This window comes from Elgaria multicarinata, chromosome 1 (genome assembly GCF_023053635.1).
Source record: "Elgaria multicarinata webbii isolate HBS135686 ecotype San Diego chromosome 1, rElgMul1.1.pri, whole genome shotgun sequence".
Taxonomy (NCBI): domain Eukaryota; kingdom Metazoa; phylum Chordata; class Lepidosauria; order Squamata; family Anguidae; genus Elgaria; species Elgaria multicarinata.
In genome coordinates, this window is record NC_086171.1 from 66,758,846 (window position 1) to 66,778,041 (window position 19,196).

General features: G+C 42.1%; 1 protein-coding gene across 2 annotated transcripts in view; it reads left to right on the forward strand.

Moving 5' to 3' along the window:
* AMPH (amphiphysin) overlaps positions 1–19,196 on the forward strand; it is a 109,647-nt gene that overhangs the window by 66,239 nt on the left and 24,212 nt on the right. For both annotated transcript variants that reach the window (XM_063129598.1, XM_063129608.1), the window contains exons 5-11: positions 3,571–3,666; positions 5,816–5,923; positions 6,771–6,856; positions 7,987–8,062; positions 8,877–8,959; positions 12,118–12,259; positions 17,834–17,962. In XM_063129598.1, the coding sequence (XP_062985668.1) occupies positions 3,571–3,666; positions 5,816–5,923; positions 6,771–6,856; positions 7,987–8,062; positions 8,877–8,959; positions 12,118–12,259; positions 17,834–17,962 (720 nt within the window). The remainder of the gene's footprint in view (positions 1–3,570; positions 3,667–5,815; positions 5,924–6,770; positions 6,857–7,986; positions 8,063–8,876; positions 8,960–12,117; positions 12,260–17,833; positions 17,963–19,196) is intronic.

Consider the following 19,196-nt stretch of genomic DNA (forward strand, 5'->3'; position numbering starts at 1 on the left):
GACTGTTCCCAAGCTCAGTTTTCTTCCTTCAGTGCTGCAGAAAACTCTTGGTCCAAATGCAAACTCTGTCCCTTTTCACTTTCCAGCCAACAAAAATTGATTCTGTTCCTTGCCTGTGCTATTCCCATGGTTTCCGATACTCTCAAAGCACCCTGCCCATCTCTGTCCCTCATAATTTCATTCCATTACCAGTTTCTTCCTTTTCCTCTCCAGTCACATCCACACATGTGCTCTACATGTTTAGGACAAGCATTTAAAGGGATTTAAAGAATGGGCTTGTATCTGAGCTTTAAATATAATTGGAAATGCTATTTTAATCTGGCGTGGCACAGTCCCATTGTCTCTACTGCATCACTGAGGCAGCCTGTCAGGGCTAATAGGCTTGAGGGCAAGAAAGGGCCCTCCCTTTCCTCCCGTAGGGGTTTCTACAAAGATCTAAGTGGCAGGTTATGCAAGGAATTGTCTTGTTTACCTGCCAAAGCGGCAGTGGCTCAAATCCAAATTCAGTGTGAGAGAGGGAAATGTCTACTTTCTTGTGGGGAAAAAAGTAGCTAAAGATTCTCTTCTGAAGTATAATTTTTAATCTTAAATCTCCAGTGCTAGAGATGGGCTATCATACTTTTGTCATGTAGTGTAATGTACTTAGAGGTCTATTCCAGAAAGTGCAGAGGAGAAGCCCATGTGCATGCAGACACTTTTTTGTTGTTGCTGCACTAGGCCAGGGCCAGGGGCTCCAAATCCCATCATCCCTGATTATTGATCTTGTTGGCTGAGATTTATGGGACTTGTAGTACCAAACCTCTGGAAGAACCGAGGTTGCCTACCCCCTGCATGTAGGCACTAGGGAGGAATGGAGCTGCTTTGTTCTGCTAGGAAAAGGTTTGTATTGCTTCACCAGAGCTCAGGAAGAGATTGTGGAATCCGGAATGCAATGCATTTCGGAGGTGCACACAAAAGCCTAGCAAGCCTGGGAATGCCCCCATGCTCTGAGGCCCAAGCACTGAGAGACCGATGGCCTGGGAAGGCTACACTGGTCTCACCTCACAAGCACAGAGACCTTTGGTGTAGCACAGGATCAGGGCTGCCATCGTCTCCTTGCTTTCCAGAGGCCTTAAGCATGTAGGCAGATGCTGACTGCTGCCCAGGGATGACCCTAAGCCATATTAGGCTTCCGTACTAGATTGTTAAAAATCTGCATTGCCTACTTCTTAAAAGTCAAAAATTGTTGGCAGACTTGCACTGCGGTGCTAAACATATTTACTCAGAAGTAAGGATGATGAAGAAAACTGCAGCAGAATTAAATGAGTTTGGATTTCTATGATGCCAACTCACGGATTCCACTGTGGATTGACTCTTTCCGAGTTGCATGGATTCCATCGATTTACGGATCATTTTTTTATTTATTTTATTTCCAGAATTTTATGCCATTGTAGTCATAGAAAAATATGTAAAATTTTAAAAAAACAGCTAAAAATGTGCATTTTCTCCATAAGCTAAAGTATGAAAATGTGCATTCGGTGGTGGAGGATTTGTGCATTTTCGCAAGTGGAAATTTGCACAAATGTGAATTTGTGTAAATGTGGGAAATTGGGGGAAAAAATCCAATTCTGTCAATGAGTGGATGACAGAATGAAAGGAACCTGACAATTAATTCATGACACAGAGATAGAATGGATTTTACAAAAGTTGTACATCCCTACCAGATGTCTGTCCCATTGATTTATCTTCCAAGTCAAGGGCTGTAGCACAGTGACAGAACATCGGCTTCATGCAGAAGTTTCCAGGTTCAATCACCAGGGTACAGCTGGAAGAACTCCTGTCTGAAACCCTGGAGAGCTACTTCTAGTCAGTGTTGAGGCTTGAAGGGTCAGCGGTCAAGATAAGGAAGGCTCTCTGGTCATTAGTGTTACAGTATTGGGGTGATTCACACTTCCTTTTTCAGAGTCAAAGACCTCTGTGGCTGAAAAAGCACATTCTGTATAACTAGCAGAGGGAGCATCCTTCAAACCAGGTACATACATTAATCCTAAACAGGCATTCTCCATGCGTAGGACCTATGCTGCCAGTAGAAAATGTAGAAGTATTTTAAAAATAAAGATTGGGAGGTATAAGGATGTTGCAGTGGCACCAAGAAAGGTGTCTGGGAGGGGGCACATTGGTCGCCCTTGGCACCACATTGCCTATCCCTGATTTAACACAGTAAAATTTAATAATTCAATACATTACTGGGACAGTATATTGTTCTGACATAATACGTCATTTTCCTGTGTCCTCACGATGTGCTTATTTTGGAGCTCTTCAGATAACAACTCTTGTGGTCAAGCGTACTTTTACTTACATAAGATTGATGCAGTAATAATGTGATGCAGTTGTATCCAGTGTTTCCCTTAGCACCTGAAAAATGTGACCTTGGGTCTGGCCATAGTGTCTTCATCTGAATGTGAGGTTCTCCTCACGATTCAGTCCTTCGCCAGGAGGGAAAGGCAGTGTGTGTAGGACAAGATGGTGGAGTTAGGATTATTCCAACCATTAATAAATAGAGAACAGGTAAACTTGAATGCTAAGCTTTATGTATAGTAAGGGGGATGATGGGAAAGGCACTAGAGAAGATTTGCTTCTACTGTCACTCTTTTGACTTTAGGGGCGGATCTACACAGCGTTGTGAAGGCGTCGTGAAGGCGCTTGCTTGCGCCTGCAGGGCGCCCCGAAACTCCTTGTGTAGATCCTGCCCAGAAGAGACGGAGGAGGAGGCAGCGGCGGCGGCGGCCCCGCATCGCCCCTCGCGGGGATGGGGCGAAAAGTTTCCGGGCTCAGCGCATCCTTGCCGCCGCTGCTGCCGCCGCCCACCTCCCCACCGGCCTCCTGCTGCCGGCGAAAGAGCCACCCGGGTCGGAGAGCTCGGTGGAAGAAGCCGCCGCCCTGCCTTCTTCCGCCGAGCTCTCTGACCCGGGTGGCTCTTTCGTCAGCAGTAGTAGGCCGGCGGGGAGGTGGGCAGCGGCGGCAGCAAGGACGCGCCGAGCCTGGAAACTTTTCGCCCTGTCCCCACGAGGGGCGATGCAGGGCCGCCGCCGCTGCCTCCTCCTCCGTCTCTTCTGGGCAGGATCTACACAAGGTGTTTCAGGGTGCCCTGCAGGAGCACGCAAGTGCCTTCATGACGCCTTCACGACACTGTGTAGATCCACCCCAGGTAATAGTAACATCTGATCAGCCGCTAAGAAAAAGCAGTAGGTGAAACATACTGGAATTGTGAGTATCTAAAATGCACAAATGGGAGCAAATTCCATTAAAATCAAGGTGATTAAGGGTGCAACCCTATGCACGTGTAGACAGAAAAAAGTCCTACAACTCCCAGCATGTTCCAGCCAGCTATGTCAACTGGGGTATGTTAGGAATTGTGTGTGTGTGTGTGTGTTTTTTTTCTGTCTAAACATGCATAGGATTCATCCTAAGGTCTATTTGTATGTCCTGTTTTATGGTCCTTTTCAAGGAAATATGCCTATTTTTGGATATGGGTGTTTATTATTTTGGAGGGGATGATACATTTTTGCTGTGTTTTATCTCTTTCTACAGAAATGTGATGTGCTTTGGGAAGATTTCCATCAAAAGTTGGTAGATGGGTCATTGCTGACCTTGGACACATATCTGGGACAGTTTCCTGATATAAAGGTACATTGTTGCCAATAGAGATATTATACTTGGGGGAGAGGAGTGTCTGAGGCTGTGTATGCACCCACCACTGTGCATACAAACATAACATGGGCATCAGTCATAGGCATGTATAACCATAAGCACGTGTTTGCTCAGTTCCTGTGACCCTTCCACATCAAAAAGAGAGGAGGGATACTCCATTCATCCACCACACATACAGTATTCCTACATTTATGGCCCTCTGAACTAATCCTAACTGGCTCACAATTATCACCTGTTCAATAATCAGTCAGTTATCACTTGATCCATACTAACCCACGCTTGAATGTTAGTATGCTAACTGGAAACTATGGGAGTTGCAGTTCAAGACAGCTGGAGGGCACCAGATAGGGGAAGGCAAATATACACACTCCTCTCTTTGGACACTTGAGAATGGAAGATGCTTCTTTAATATAGGGTTTGGTCTAAATAGTTATTAGCTTGGTCACAGTTCCATAGTTCTCTAGGGGCATGGCTAGACGAGGGGGTGTAGGGCGCCGATCTCACGATTTTATGATTGTGAGATCGTTGCCCTCATGTACATGTGGCTTGTGACATCACGGCCACCATTTTGGATTTTTTTTAAAGGAAAAGGAGTGCACGAGCACTCAAATGACAGTGCTCAAACCTCCCCCCACCCCACCCCTGATGGGCACAGAGCTCCTGAGGAGCTCCGTGCCCGGTTCCCGGCTCCTCGCGGTTACTCCTCACGGTTACAAAACAGTGACGGCAGGCCACACATTCCACGGTCTCGGGATCATCCCGAGACCGCAGAAAAATTGGAATTAAACTGTAGGGCGATATCCCAGGCCAAGGGAGGGATCTTCCCTCCCTGCTCCCGGGATGCCCTGTGGACGCACAGGGATGATCCCAGGGCAATCACCGGCATATTGCCCCATCTAGCCATGCCCATGGACTATCCAATAATATTTTTGCATAGTAGCTATCTGGATTAACACCATTTTGAATTCTTTGCATTTTGAAAGTTTTCCTAAAGGGCATTCATGGAATTTAAACTGGTAGTAGAAAATACATTTGAACTACTGGGATTACTTCCAAACACTGGTCTGCCAAACCCCACTCAGTGTTTCTCTGGCAGCTATATTAGTGCTGGCCAGTATGCTCCCCTGGCACATAGATTAGTACACATGAATTTTTATTTCATTTTCCTTGCGTAACATGTTTTCCTTGTAAACTCTCCGACTTGAACCCAGATGGTGAGTGTAAGGGGGGGGAAGAGAAATATTCCCAGGTAAATATCTTTCCTCTCTATTCCAGCCGACGAATTTCCCCTCCCACTATTTTGAAGATTTTAACTGCTTGAGTTTAACTGTGGGAATGTTTTTGGAATGTTTATAATCTCTTGATTGTTTTTGTATATTTTTATGTATGTTACTGTATTGATATTTTTTTCTGTAGAAAGAGAATTATTGTTGTTGTTGTTGCTGTTGTTGCTATTACTAGTACTACTACAGTGTTGTTGGAGGTACTATAACTTCTTCATGGAAAACAGATTCCTGGGCAGAATCTTGACATATAGTGACTAAAGTTAAACCTTGGTACTAGCAAAATAGGCTACACATCTCCTTAACATAAAGTCCATCTGGGGCTGATGTCAGACTGCTTTATTAATTAACCAACCCCAAACATTTGTCAAAATGGGATTTGATGGTTACAGCCCTAGTCCAGAGAGGGTCATCTCTGTCTGTTGTCTTTAACATAATATGAACTTTGTTTATTAATACAAATCACTTAAAATAAAGTCAATGATGGAGCAGATTTTTATCTGTTGAGAATGTTTTATAAGCTTTAAATAAATGATGTGACAGCATATTCTAAGTTATATATTCAGTGAATCTGGTAAGAAATTTAGGAATTAAGTTTCAGATTTTCATAAAATAAAGCTATGTGAAGTTTGAAACTGTGTGTTTTCTTTTTCTTTTCAGTTAAAAATAACTACTACTACCCATGTATTGATATTAGGCAAAGTTTAGTTTTAAAGTGATGGGACAAAGAAATTTGGGAACAATTTCTTTTAGGGAAGAACCTTAATTAAAAGCTGCATCATAAACACCTTGGCTGCCTAAGAAGAATTGTGGGTTTTGATCTGGGTAATCTCTGTTTACAGAATCGTATTGCAAAGCGGAGCAGGAAGCTGGTGGACTATGACAGTGCGAGACATCACTTGGAAGCCTTGCAGAGTTCAAAGAGAAAAGATGAAGGCAGAATTTCCAAGGTAAGATACAGCTATACATTCAGAATTGCTGAGTGTGAGTGAAATTGCACCCTGCCAAGTGCTTGCTGAATCCTCTGTTTTTTTATGACTTCCCTCAGCCATAAAGCTCATTGAATGTCAAAGGTGGGTCACCAAACAGTGTTTATCCAAAACCTGCCAGGCTACAGTGCATTGATGGTCATACCACATGCAGCCTGGGGCTGTGATTTCTGCATCTAAAACCATGCTTGTAATGTGAGTCAGACCTCCCTTAGAAGACAAGGTTGGTGTTTTCCAGTGACATATACCCTTTGCCACACAATGCAGGCTGTGCTCTCAGACTGCCTTATCTTCTTGACTGCTTTTGAGGCCAACTATTTCCCAGTTGGCCTCAAAAGAATGCCAACCCTAAGGAAACCCACCTGAAGTTGCCTATTCTATCATCTACTGCATTTTGGCAAGCCAGTGTAGTGTAGCAGCTAAAGTGTTGGACTGGAAGTCAGGAGATCTGGGTTCTAGTCCCCACTCGGCCATGGAAACCCAGGCCATAGCTAGACCTAAGGTTTATCCCTGGATCGTCCAGGGGTCAAACCTGTTCATCTAGGTGACACACAGGGGATCCAGTGCTCAGGGGCGAACCCTGGATGATCCCAGGATAAACCTTAGGTCTAGCTGTGGCCCTACTGGGTGTCTTTGGGCCAGTCACAAACTTTCAGCCCAACCTACCTCACAGGGCTGCTGTTGTGAGGATAAAATGGAGAGAAGGGGGATTATGTACGTCACGTTGGGTTCCTTGGAGGAAAAAAAGTGGGATATAAATGATGATAATAAATTTGTTTGAAAACCAGTTCATTTGGTTTTGATCTAGGCAGAAGAAGAGTTTCAGAAAGCACAAAAAGTATTTGAAGATTTTAACATCGATTTGCAAGAAGAGCTGCCATCTTTATGGTCAAGGTAGGTATACTCCAACTTTTCATAAAAGCCTTGAGCAGCTCTTCCCAAGCCTGGTGCCCTCCAGATATTTTGAACTCCAACTCCAACCAGCCTGCATGGGCAATAGTCATGGACGATGGAAGTTTAGTCCAAAACATCTGGAGGATGTTGGAGGAGGCTGGCCTAGAGAAGCTAAGTTATCATATCTTTGCAGAACTCCAATGAGACTTGAGTAGCTTTAGTTACTAACGCAACAGTCTTTTTTCAATTAGCAGAAACACACCACATTTGATGTGGTTACTTCTAGACAAACTGGTGTGGTTACTTCTAGACAAATTGAATCTTGATATTCTCTTTGTTGGGACCTGAGGAATCCCTCTAAAGATGCAATCTACATCTTAGACCTGCTTAACCCAGTTCACACATAATAGCATGCCGACTGCATTCTGTGGCCACTTTGAATATTCAGCTCCTAATCAGCCAATCGGATATTGCTACAAGATGTCTGAACCTGGACACTATAGGTTAATCATGGGTTAAACAACTCAGTTAACCTACTGTTAATGGTTAGTTTGTTCAAAAAGTTTGCGGAATGTGCCCGGCATGTGAGTTAATTGTGAGTTAATGAACCCAAGATTTGCTGCGTTATTTGTGAGCAGCCCTATTCACTCATGGATCCAGCATACATATGCTACAAGTGGTAGAGCCGTAGGAGTAAACCTTGGGCTTGCACGGTTGCTTCACTGACATTCAGTCCATCGTGCAATCTGACAGGTATGGTATTGCACCATGGAAAAGAGGTGGCCATACTGCTGCTGTTTAAAGGGAGCTTAGATTAACATCACACTGGAAATGGGGATGAGGTTTGCTTTGTTACCCTTTACACGATATATCTACAAGGTCCCTTCTTACATTTTCAGGATGAATGCTATGCATAAGAATAAAGCATTGTCTCTGCATAGAATAATTTTCTTGGGTGTATTTTCGGGGGTGGGTGGGTTTGGAATATTTCAAAGCCATAGGGAAAAATAATATGTTGTTCTGGCTTTAGAAGAATGAATATATATATATATATATATATATATATATATATATATATATATATATTCTCTTTACTTCCTTTTCATCTTTACTTTGTCATTCCCACTTAGACGTGTTGGCTTTTATGTGAACACATTCCAAAATATCTCCAGCCTTGAAGCCAAATTTCACAAAGAAATAACTTTGGTGAGTAAAAAGAAATGCACTGAAGGAGAAAGGCAAGTGAAAGCTTTGAACTAAGTTAAAAATACAGAAGCCGGGATGAGCACATTTAATCTTTGCCTGCTTTGTTCCTTTTTGGTTATCAAAATGATCATTTCTTCTTATAATTAGCATTTGTGAATGAAACTACAGTGATGTTATCATTATTATAATGGTGGCTTACTGTTTATCAGAGAAGATAACTATGATACGTTGGGAGTTGGCAGATGACCTTGTGGTAATGAAATTGCTGAGTGTCCAGCACTAGGTATTGAAGATACCTGACACAGGGTAAATGAGTTCTGAGGCCAAGATAAATGAGTACTCTGCAAAGACACTGTTCGTGGATGATCGTGGTTCAGTAAAGCTACTATGAAGCGTTTCCTCATGGTATTATGAGATTAGATCATCAAGGGGATGTTTGAATGCTACTTTACAAAGTAGACATGGTAGTCTTGAGTTCAAGTTTCTTTCCATGTGTACAATGTACCATTTTAATCTGAGTATGCTTGCAATCCTGCACACACTGACCTGGGAGTAAGTCCAGTCAAACCTACTGAGACTTACTTCTGACTAAACATGCATGAGATTGCGCTGTAAATTAGGTTTATCGGTACGCAAACTATTTGCATACACTCATTGCAATTGTTATGACAACCGAGGAAGATGTTTGAGAGCCTGCGAGTTATGCAATGGAGAGGACCTTCTCTGTGTTGGCACCCTGACTCTAGCGGTGACTTCGTTCTCTTTTCAGCATCTGGTTAAAACACTTTTGTTTTGACCATTTTTGTCTTCTCAGCTATGCCATAAACTTTATGAGGTGATGAATAAACTCGGAGAACAGCATGCTGACAAGGCCTTCACTATTCTAGGAGCACCCAGGTAAACAATTGTCTATCAAACTGCAATGTACATACCCAAAGCCAGGGGTAGACAGTGTGGTTCCTATGGGCACTCTTCTGCCCAGACACCTTTTTTGGTGCCCACCAAAATGCCCTACCTCTCCCACTTTTTTTTTTTAATTAACACATTTTCTTACTGGCAGTTGGGACTTTGGTGAAATAGGTTTCTCTTGGTGCTGAAACTCTGGGTTCAAATGAGTTATTCAGCATGTTGGGGCTCATGCATTGAAGAGGCAGAGTCTTTTGGACAGGTTATTTGTCTTTGCCACACCTTCCATGGCAGCCATTTTGTGATGGTGCCCAGGACAGTTTTTTTCAAATTGCTATAGGTGCCCAATGGCCCAAAAAGGTTGCTTACTCCTAAGCTAGCAACATCAATACTTTTACCTGTAAATTTGGACTGAGTAAAATGAATCAGAATTTGGGAGTAAATACTATTGAACATGAGTGTTTCACCTCATTTGTGTAAATGCATGCTTGTGTGTTAGAAGACTTTAGTTGCTGGCAAATAAAAATAATTCTGCAGAAATAAATTGCATCTTGTTACACCAAAAACAGATCAGATGTTTATAAGAGACGTTTGAGGAATCCATTCTTTGTGAATGGCTTGATATGCACCTTGCAAACTAATGTACATATCAAAATGCATTTATCCTACAGATTTCCCAAGTCTCCAAATTTTGTGATGCAGTTGCTTCATGTGGCACGTGCTCAGAACCTTCATATTCTCATTACAATTAAGTGGAAATGGACCTTGGCACAGTTCATTGTCTTAAGGGGGACTATTTGGTCTTCATTGTGCTGTGGGACCAAATTTTGCCCCAGTGCTTCGTGTGTGTGTGTGCGGGGGCGGGGGGACATCTCTATATAGTCTACACAGTAGGTTGGATCCAGGACCTGCCTTCCGCAAGATGAAGGGCTTCATTCATGGGAGGTTCCCCCACCCAATTTTTGAGGTCCCCCCTTTCCTCAAACCACAGCTCACCACATTCACCAAGGTCTCCTGACTGTTTGAGCCTGTTCACACAACACAAGAGTAGTTAATAAGCCATGGTGGCTTGTTAACCACCTCTTTGCATGCCAACTTATTTCCCTAATTACTCTCCCCAGGTGTGACTTGTCATGACATGCGAACCCGGCAAGGGTAGGTGGCTGGGTTGGTTAACAAATCACCCAGCAATCCTACAATACAGCGTGGATGCTGGGCAGTTTGTTAATCACCCCAGCCATCCTCAACGGGTTCTCATGTAATTACAAGCCGTGCTGGGCGAGGTTAATCAGGCAGAATGTGCCCAGCATGCATGGGGTTGGTTAATAAGCTAACCAGCTGCACCTGTGTGAACCTGGTTACTGTGTAGCATTTTCAGGGGACAGCAAGTTTTACTGTGGGATGTGTGTTCACTTCCAACAGTGTAGTTGATCCAGCCCAAATATAGATCCAACCAAGAGCCTGCAAGTTGACTTTGATATTTTTAAATACTATATTGCACAGGCAGCTGTAGGATATTTGAAAATGTTAGAACTGAACCAAAATGAATGGAGCAGTTTGCAAAGATTCCCGCCCGTTTGTTTCCCAAATAAAAAGATGATGATGATGATGATGATGATGATGATGATGATGATGATTGGGAGTTTGCAAAAGTATTTACAGCACAGCTACCTCCCAGCACCCATTCAAAGGCTTTCTGCCTTTTCTCTGAATTGGCTTTGTGAAGTTGTCACAGCCACATCTGACTTGCTGTGTACTGATATTTTGATATTATGATGCTGGCTATATGATTCCAGATTGGCTGGTATCACGTGGCCAAGAAGAAGATTGTTTAAACAAAAAAAAGTTGTGCTAGAGGAGCAGCTGAAAGCTTGAAGGCCCATGTACACTGGGAGGTGAATGAATGAGGTTCAAGGCCATCTTTCATCCCACCCCACCCCACCCCAAAATGCCTCCATTTTGCACCCAAAGTGTTAACTGGAGCACATTTGGCACAGTCTGAGAAAATTGTGCTTTCTTTGAAAAACCTGTAGAGAAATCGAATGAGAAAGAATGCGTTAATGTCTCCTTCTTTGTGTTTTTTTAAAAAAATATTTCCACAGAAGGAGGTGGTGAGTGAACACTAAGATGTATCCTAGTTTAAGAATAATGTCGCTTTGCTTTAGTATAGAGAAACATGATTGACTAGACTTCAATCATGTATTACTTTAGTTCTCCACAAAGGTGCTGAAGCCCACGTCTCATCTTATTGAGTGAGATGCTTATAGAACGCATAGTCATCTGCCTTTTCAAAATACAACACTGTTGTTTTTATGAATCGTAGATCTTAGTTGTTCTTATACAACAGAATGATTCCTAGATGTTGAGTTCTCCGGCTTCTGTTATTTAATTGCATCAGTTTTGACAATGATACTATGGTCGCTCAGGATCTGGCTCAATAGGTTGCATTAGTTTCAATTTTTAAAGATGTTCCTTCTAGTTATTACTTAACATATTATAGCTTTGATATATGTATTATGGTTAATTGTACGCTATGGCTATAGTATATACAGCTATAACATTTGATACACACACGGACAAATATTTTAGAATAAATGTCAAAATCTGGTGAATATTGACAGTCATATATGAAAGCTAACCATCCCATATGCATTTTGTGAGTGTAAAAAAGCACAGAGGTGCACTGTTGAATATTAACAGTCACCTAAGTGTGATTTTCAGCATCACATGAAAAGCGCATAATTATCTATTTGGGGGCATTCACAAAATTCACCTGGGATTGTTGAACATAAAGGGTGTTCATTACATGTAAAGCAATTGTATATAAGGAATGGTTTTAAATATGGCATTGTGCCTTCAAAGAATAATAGATGAGTGGGGAGAATACCAGATGTCCCAGAATTGAGACATTTTCAGATTTCTGGTAAGCAGAGTTCCAATAAAATAAGTATTTAGAGAAATATATGATTGGTTTCCAGAATTTAACCTACTTTACATATAATATAAATGGATCAAATGGAGCCTTCGTGAACAGCATCCCATGTACTTTGAAATGTACATGTATGTTTCTTGTCGGTGCTGAAAAACAGCTCAATATGTTAAGCTGGTGTTTTTTAAATACTATAACATAGTGTTTTGCCTTCTACTAGTGATTCAGGTCCACTGCGCATTGCAACTACTCCATCACCGCCTGAAGAGGCCTCGCCTCCGCTTAGCCCTGAAGCAAGTCCAAATCATACATTGGCAGCACCACCGTCTCCAGCACCAGCACGGCCTAAATCTCCTTCACAGGTAGTGTGAGCAGAACTAAGAGGATGTTTTGAAGCGTTTGTGTTACGATTTAAGGCTATGCTTTGGACGATCCTTCCTCGCAGATATATCTTACATCCATTTCCTGCATGCAGCCTGTGTAATGTATTTCAGATAAAGAGCCTCCACAAAGTATGTCAGGCTTTGTGGTAAATGTGTCTAGTAAATACGGGCAGATGATGAGCCAGTGGTGAACTTTGTTTTGGGTTTTCCTAAGTAGGCAAAAGAGAGAGGTCATGAATGTATGCTTATCTGTGAACTTGCTATATGTTTTAGACTCAGATGCCAGGCAGAGCGATCCTACCTTGTCAAAGGAGTGTGCTGACACCGGAGTGCTCTGAAAATTTGATGCTTTGCAGAGCAGGAGGAGTGACGGAGGATCTTTACCTCTTCATTTTCCTTTCTGCAGAGATTCCATTGGACGTGCTTTGCAGCGTGTCTAGTGGAGTTGAAAGATGGCGGCAGGGATGGGAGCTTGGGAGGCTTTAGGATCCTGCAGAGCCTTAGCAGCTTCCTGCCCCACCCCTTTCCCCCTTATTTGCATCTTTTCATCATAGAATAGTAGAGTTGGAAGGGACCTATAAGGCCATTGAGTCCAACTCCCTGCTCAATGCAGGAATCCACCTGAAAGCATACCTGACAGTTGGTTGTCCAGCTGCCTTTTGAATGCCTCTAGTGGGGGAGAACCCACAACCTCCCTTGGTAACTGGTTCCATTGTCATGCTGCTCTAACAATCAGGAAGTTTTTCCTGATGTCCAGCCAGAATCTGGCTTCCTGTAAGTTAGCCCATTATTCCATGTCCTGCACTCTGGGATGATTGAAAAGAGATCCTGGCCTTCCTCTGGGTGACAACCTTTCAAGTATTTGAAGAGTGCTATCATGTCTCCCTCTTCTCTTCTCCAGCCTAAACATGCCCAATTGTTTCAGTCTCTCTTCATAGGGTTTTGTTTCCAGACCCCTGATCATCCTCGTTGCCCTCCTCTGAACACAGAGCATTGACCTTGGGAGAGGAAGCCATCATATTGCTTTCCACAGCAGCTGCAATGGGTTGGAGGGGCAGGAGGGAAAAATCCCTGTTCAGATTTCACCTCCTGACTTCATAAAAGCATCTATGACCTCAGAGGGGAAACTGCACAATACCCTGTGGTCTCTGGGACGATCTCCCAGGGACCATAGGATTGCTCATTAAGTTACTTAATGCTCCACTTGTTCAGAGCTTATGGTTAATGAGGATGCAGGATTCCACTGTGTTCAGAACAGGCAAATTCTGGCTTGATATCTTGAAGTGGACAATATTGTTAAACCCCAAACCAAAGGATGTCTCCTTAAAAGCGTAAAAAATACATGTGGTTCCATTTTAAATGAAGCTGACCACAGGCCAATCAGATAGATGATCCTGTGTAATGAAAAAGTTAGTTGTTTAAAAGCTGTGTGATTAACTAAGATAACTACAATAAAAAGCCACTCAAAAGCAAGTACTATTATTATTAAGTCAGTCATCTGTGTAGCAAAGTTTGCACAGTGTTTTTCTTCTGTCCATCTGAATTACTTGGTTCAATGGTCTAGTTCAACTAATGTACATTGCTGTAGAAGCCGTGAATGTAAAACGGGAACACTACTATAAGTTAGAGCAAATTTGCATAGGGGTGACTGCTTCAGCCAGAATCATGCTCTAGTTTTCCAATAACAATATATATAATGACATTTTTCCAAAACTTGAGACTCATTTATGCAAGCCTAATTGCTCCTTCAGACGGGGGGGGAAATCGCATTTCCCTGCCATCTAGTACTATTGCTTTGCTCCCTGCTTCACTTCCGCATTGGGGATGAGTTCCAATTACACGGGGAAGTGCAGAGACCACATGGCCTCTACAGAACAACAGGAACAGCGTCCTTTATAGTAGAACTTTCCTGCACATGGCAGGAAATCCTGGCAAATCCTGACTTATTTTTAAAAAGTCGGGTTTTCTGAGGCTTATTTTAAAATGGGAAAACTGGCAAATGGAGTGGGAGGATCGCTGCATCATCAAAATGTCCTGAGAAGAACTGTGAGTGGCCAGTTTCAAGCGTACGATAAAACGCTTGTCTGATGATCCTTATGGTTTCATGTATCGATATTTTTGAAAAATATGTGTGCAGGGATCAGGCAGGTTCTTATACTATGGAAGCAACTGTATTTGGGTCTTTCTAGCTTAGTTTTCTTCATTAGATTGAATAAAACCTGTTTCCCTAACTATGTACTTGTGTGGGGAGAGAGGATCCAACTGCAGCCTTAGTCATATCACGGTCTGAAGTGAAAGGTAACAGTCTGCGTCTCAACCCTGCATACCCTTCTCCCCTACTTGTCCCTCCTGTCACACCCTGGTTGTAGGTGTCAACCATGTTTGCTGACCCCTTGCTCCTCTACTTCCTTTGTTAGTCAAGAGTCCGTAAGATGGCCCCTGTGTTCCGAAAGCACTTGATAAGATTTCTATAGTGTACCATTGGAGAAGCCCCAGAGAAACCTTAATGGTTACATAAGGAGTCTGGCACCATTTTGGAAATTCTTTCCTGCCTGCAAAACAGGCAGGAACAAGGAAGCAGGGCTATGGGTGTGCTGGTATCTGCGAGGGATGATGGGAAGGAATGGAGAAGATGGAACTTGCCAATCCCCTGCTTCTCTCCTCACCCCCAGTTCCACAATGTAGAGCCAGTGTAGTGTAGTGGCTAAAGTGTTGGACTGCGAGTTGGGAGAACCAGGTTCTAGTAGGAGGGTGCCCGATGCATCTCTGCGTGAGCCGCTAGATCCTGCTTCCAATCTGCCTCCTTTAGAGTAATTCTGATGTGTGATTCGGCTGCAAAAAAAAGCAAATGCTATTTTGGGCTGCGCTCATAGAAGTATAGTTTCCAAATTGCGTGAGGTACTGGTTCCCCTCCATTCGACACTGGTTAGGCCTCATCTTGAGTCCTGTGTCCAGTTCTGGGCTCCACAATTCAAGAAGGACGCAGACAAGCTGGAGCGTGTTCAGAGGAGGGCAACCAGGATGATCAGGGGTCTGAAAACAAAGCCCTATGAGGAGAGACTGAAAGAACTGGGCAGGTTTAGCCTGGAGAAGAGAAGATTGAGGGGGAGACATGATAGCACTCTTCAAATACTTGAAAGGTTGTCACCCAGAGGAGGGCCAGGATCTCTTCTCAATCATCCCAGAGTGCGGGGCATGGAATAATGGGCTCAAGTGACAGGAAGCCAGATTCCGGCTGGACATCAGGAAAAACTTCCTGACTGTTATGGCAATGGAACCAGTTACCTAGGGAGGTTGTGGGCTCTCCCACCCTAGAGGCATTCAAGAGGCAGCTGGACAGCCATCTGTCAGGCATGCTTTAAGGTGGATTCCTGCATTGAAGAGGGGGTTGGACTTGATGGCCTTATAGGCCCCTTCCAACTCTACCAGTCTATGATTCTATGATTCCCCACTTGGCCTTGGAAACCAACTGGGTGACTTTGGACCAGTGACAGACTCTCTGCCCAACCTACCTCACAGGGTTGTTGTTGTGAGGATAAAAATAGAGAGGAGGACGATTATGTTGACTGACATCTGGACATTTTTCTTTGATAGCAAGCTTTTAAAACTAAAGACAATTTTTTAAAAAATGTTTCAGTTGTCTTGTTATTGCCCCCTTTACCATTACTACAACAAAATCTCTGAAGACTAAATTAAAGGCCGCCAACTGTATCTGGCATCAGTCCAAACAGCGGATTTACCATAGCTATTTTTATCCTCCCAATATAAAAGGAATATAATTTCCTTTCCTGCAGGGTAAATGTGATGTGATTTCTTTTGTCACTGGCTCTCTGCTAGCCTGTAAGAAATGTGTCAACACAGCATGCTCATTGCAGCTGGAGAATTTCTAGCTGGAATGCTGACAACCAGCTGAAATTTATAATAATGTTCTGTCCTGCACAGATCTGGAGTAGGCAAAATGTGTGAGTATTGTATTCCTTTCCCTGTGTCAAATATTGCCATTTTCCTTCTTTGATTAGCCATTCTCCTGCAGTCCGGAAGGTTGTCATCAGCCATTGTTAACATTTTTACAGGATTTTGATTCACTTAGAAAATTGCCTTCTCCCCTTCCATTCATGGGTTACTGAGAGCACCCTGATCTGAGAATGGAATTTTGCTCACAAATCTCTGGAACTGATCCAGAGTATTTTATTGCCATAGTTTTTCCGCAGATTGTGACTGGGGGGTGGGGGTGGGGGAGAAAAAGATGAAAAAGTGGAACCTCTTGCAATAATTAACCAATCAATTAAAATGACAAGGAAATATGTACCATATAAATTCAGAAAATAGCAATCTATTTTGGTAAAATACACCCTTCCCCATATATCTAAAAATATACTGTAGTCCTCTACAATTCAATGGATTGTATCTTAGGTTTGTTTCCATGTACAGAACAGAGCTTCCCTTCCCTTGCTGTGACCCTCTGCAGCTCCCTGCAACCATGCCCAAATTTGCTTCAGGGATTTAGAGGATCCTTGGTAATGATGTGGAATTTGTGGGGAGTGCAGATGGAACGGGGAGTTGGCAGAAATCCTACCCTATATGAATGGAGGAGCAATGTAGGTTGCAATCCTACACCCACTTACCTGAGAATAAGTCCTATTGAATTCAGTGGGGCTTACTTCTGAGTAAACTGGCATGGAATCGGACTATTAGCCATTAATTAATTATTTTTATTTATTTATTTATTTATTATTATATTTGTATTCCACCCTTTTTCCTCTTGGAAGGGACCCATGTTGGGTTACATTGTCCACCTTCTCTCTACTTTATCCATTTTAATAAGCCTCAGAAGATCATATTAGATGAGATGGATTCCAGTTCTACTTCATGTATATTTTTCTTACAGTTTGTTAATTCTCAACATTCAGAGGGTTGGTTCTAGACCTAGCATACTTAGAATAGACCTATTGACATTTTATTTATTTATTTCATTTCTATACCGCCCAATAGCCAGGAAGTTAGTCATGGTTAATTTAGGTCCCACTAATTTCATTGGGTCTACTTTAAAAATGAATAAGCCTGGATCTAATCCATTGAATTAAAAGGGAGTATTTGACCACAATAGCTGGGTATTTTTGTATAATTCTATAATAGATATTGCTCTATAATTCTATAATATAAATTGTTATTAAGTGATTTGTTTTAATACGAAAAGCTCCACCCTTTTTTCATCTCTTCAAATTGAGAGGTGAAATTATATCTTTTATTAGACTACCTTCTCGTTTGAAATGTTTTCAGATTTACACAGGTATAGGTGCTGTATGCAAAAATAAAATAGATCCTACTGTATCTTGTGATAATATCTATTTGGGTGAGTCTGCTGTTCTTAGAACACAGGAACTCTAATACTTGTAGAGTACTGGAAGCCTGAAGTCAAAATGATGCCGGATTGGTCAGCACCAAGTTTGAAGCATTGACAGATTTCTGTTTGTTTTTATCCCTGCTCCTGATCAGTTTTGGTGGATTTTTGTCACAAGATTTTACTTTCCAAAATGTTTGTACTTTGTTTAGCTGAGGAAAGGACCCCCTGTCCCACCGTTGCCTAAACTCACACCAACAATAGACCTGCAACAGGAGAATATCATCAGCTTGTTTGATGACAACTTCGTCCCAGAAATAAATGTGACAACTCCGTCACAGGTGAGTCAAGAATTATAGTTGTTCCAGTCTCTGAAAAGGACAGTTCATTTAACCTCGGGACATTTCATAAACATTTACAGTGATATAATGGGGTAATCCTTGCTTATCCTCACAACAACCCTGTGAGGTAGGTTAGGCAACAATATATTGAATTGCCCAGTTGCTCTATGAACTTCCTGAGTGACAGGAATTTGAACCTGGTCCAAGATCAATACTGTCAAGTAAACATCCATAATTCCTATAGCTTTGTTACTAATCTTACTATTATTCACTAATGGGAAAATAGCTGCATGGGGCAATCATTAATGAAAATGAAAACAATTAATCTTAGGAATTAGTTTTTTAAAGCATATTATTTTAATAATGCATTTAACATGACAATTTATATAAATTTATACAAAAAAAGGGGGAAAAGCCTCCAGCAAAAATGTAAAAGGGAAAGAAAAATCTAAAAAGAACAACCCCAAAACAAAAGCAGGCTGCAAAATTAAATAAACGAGGAAGCAGAGTTGTTTTACAACAAAAAGATTTCTATCTAACCTATTATGTTGTCAATGATCATAACAATAAAAATAAAATCATTCCATTTATCTGCAGTACCAACTGTCTGTTGATTTCCCATTCTTCTATAAATACTTTCAGATAACTAACCCATCCCTGCTATTTCCAGGCATTTGATCAACCATTCATGCACTGTAGGAGCAAGTAACGCATCTATAATCAATCTCTTTTTTAAATTTATTGCAGTAAATTCAATTTCATTAAAAAGATCCAAAGTTTTGTGTACCCACACCACTTCCATTTTTACTCCACAACCCACAATCGGTAAGTTGTTGAGTGTGACGTCTGAATCCAGACCAATGAGTTGTTTCGGGGCTAAACAACCCAGCAGTTAACCCATGGTTTGTCATATGACTTTGAGTAAAAGGAGAAGTGCAGCGCACCCGCTCTCTCTTGCTTGTCCCTGATAACCCATGGTTTGTTTAACCAATGGACTGTCGTTATACACAAAACAGGGGCTACATCTGTGAAATGATGCTAACCGCTTGTAGCCAGTGTTGACCATAAAAATAACACACACACTTACACTTCATATTAGTACAATACCTTTATTATGCCAATCAAAAGATCACAAGCAATTTACAAGCTTTTGACATCTCCTGATCTCTTGATCAGGCAAGATGTTACAAGAAGCAGATTTTATGGTGATGGTATTGGTGGTGGGTGATGTGAA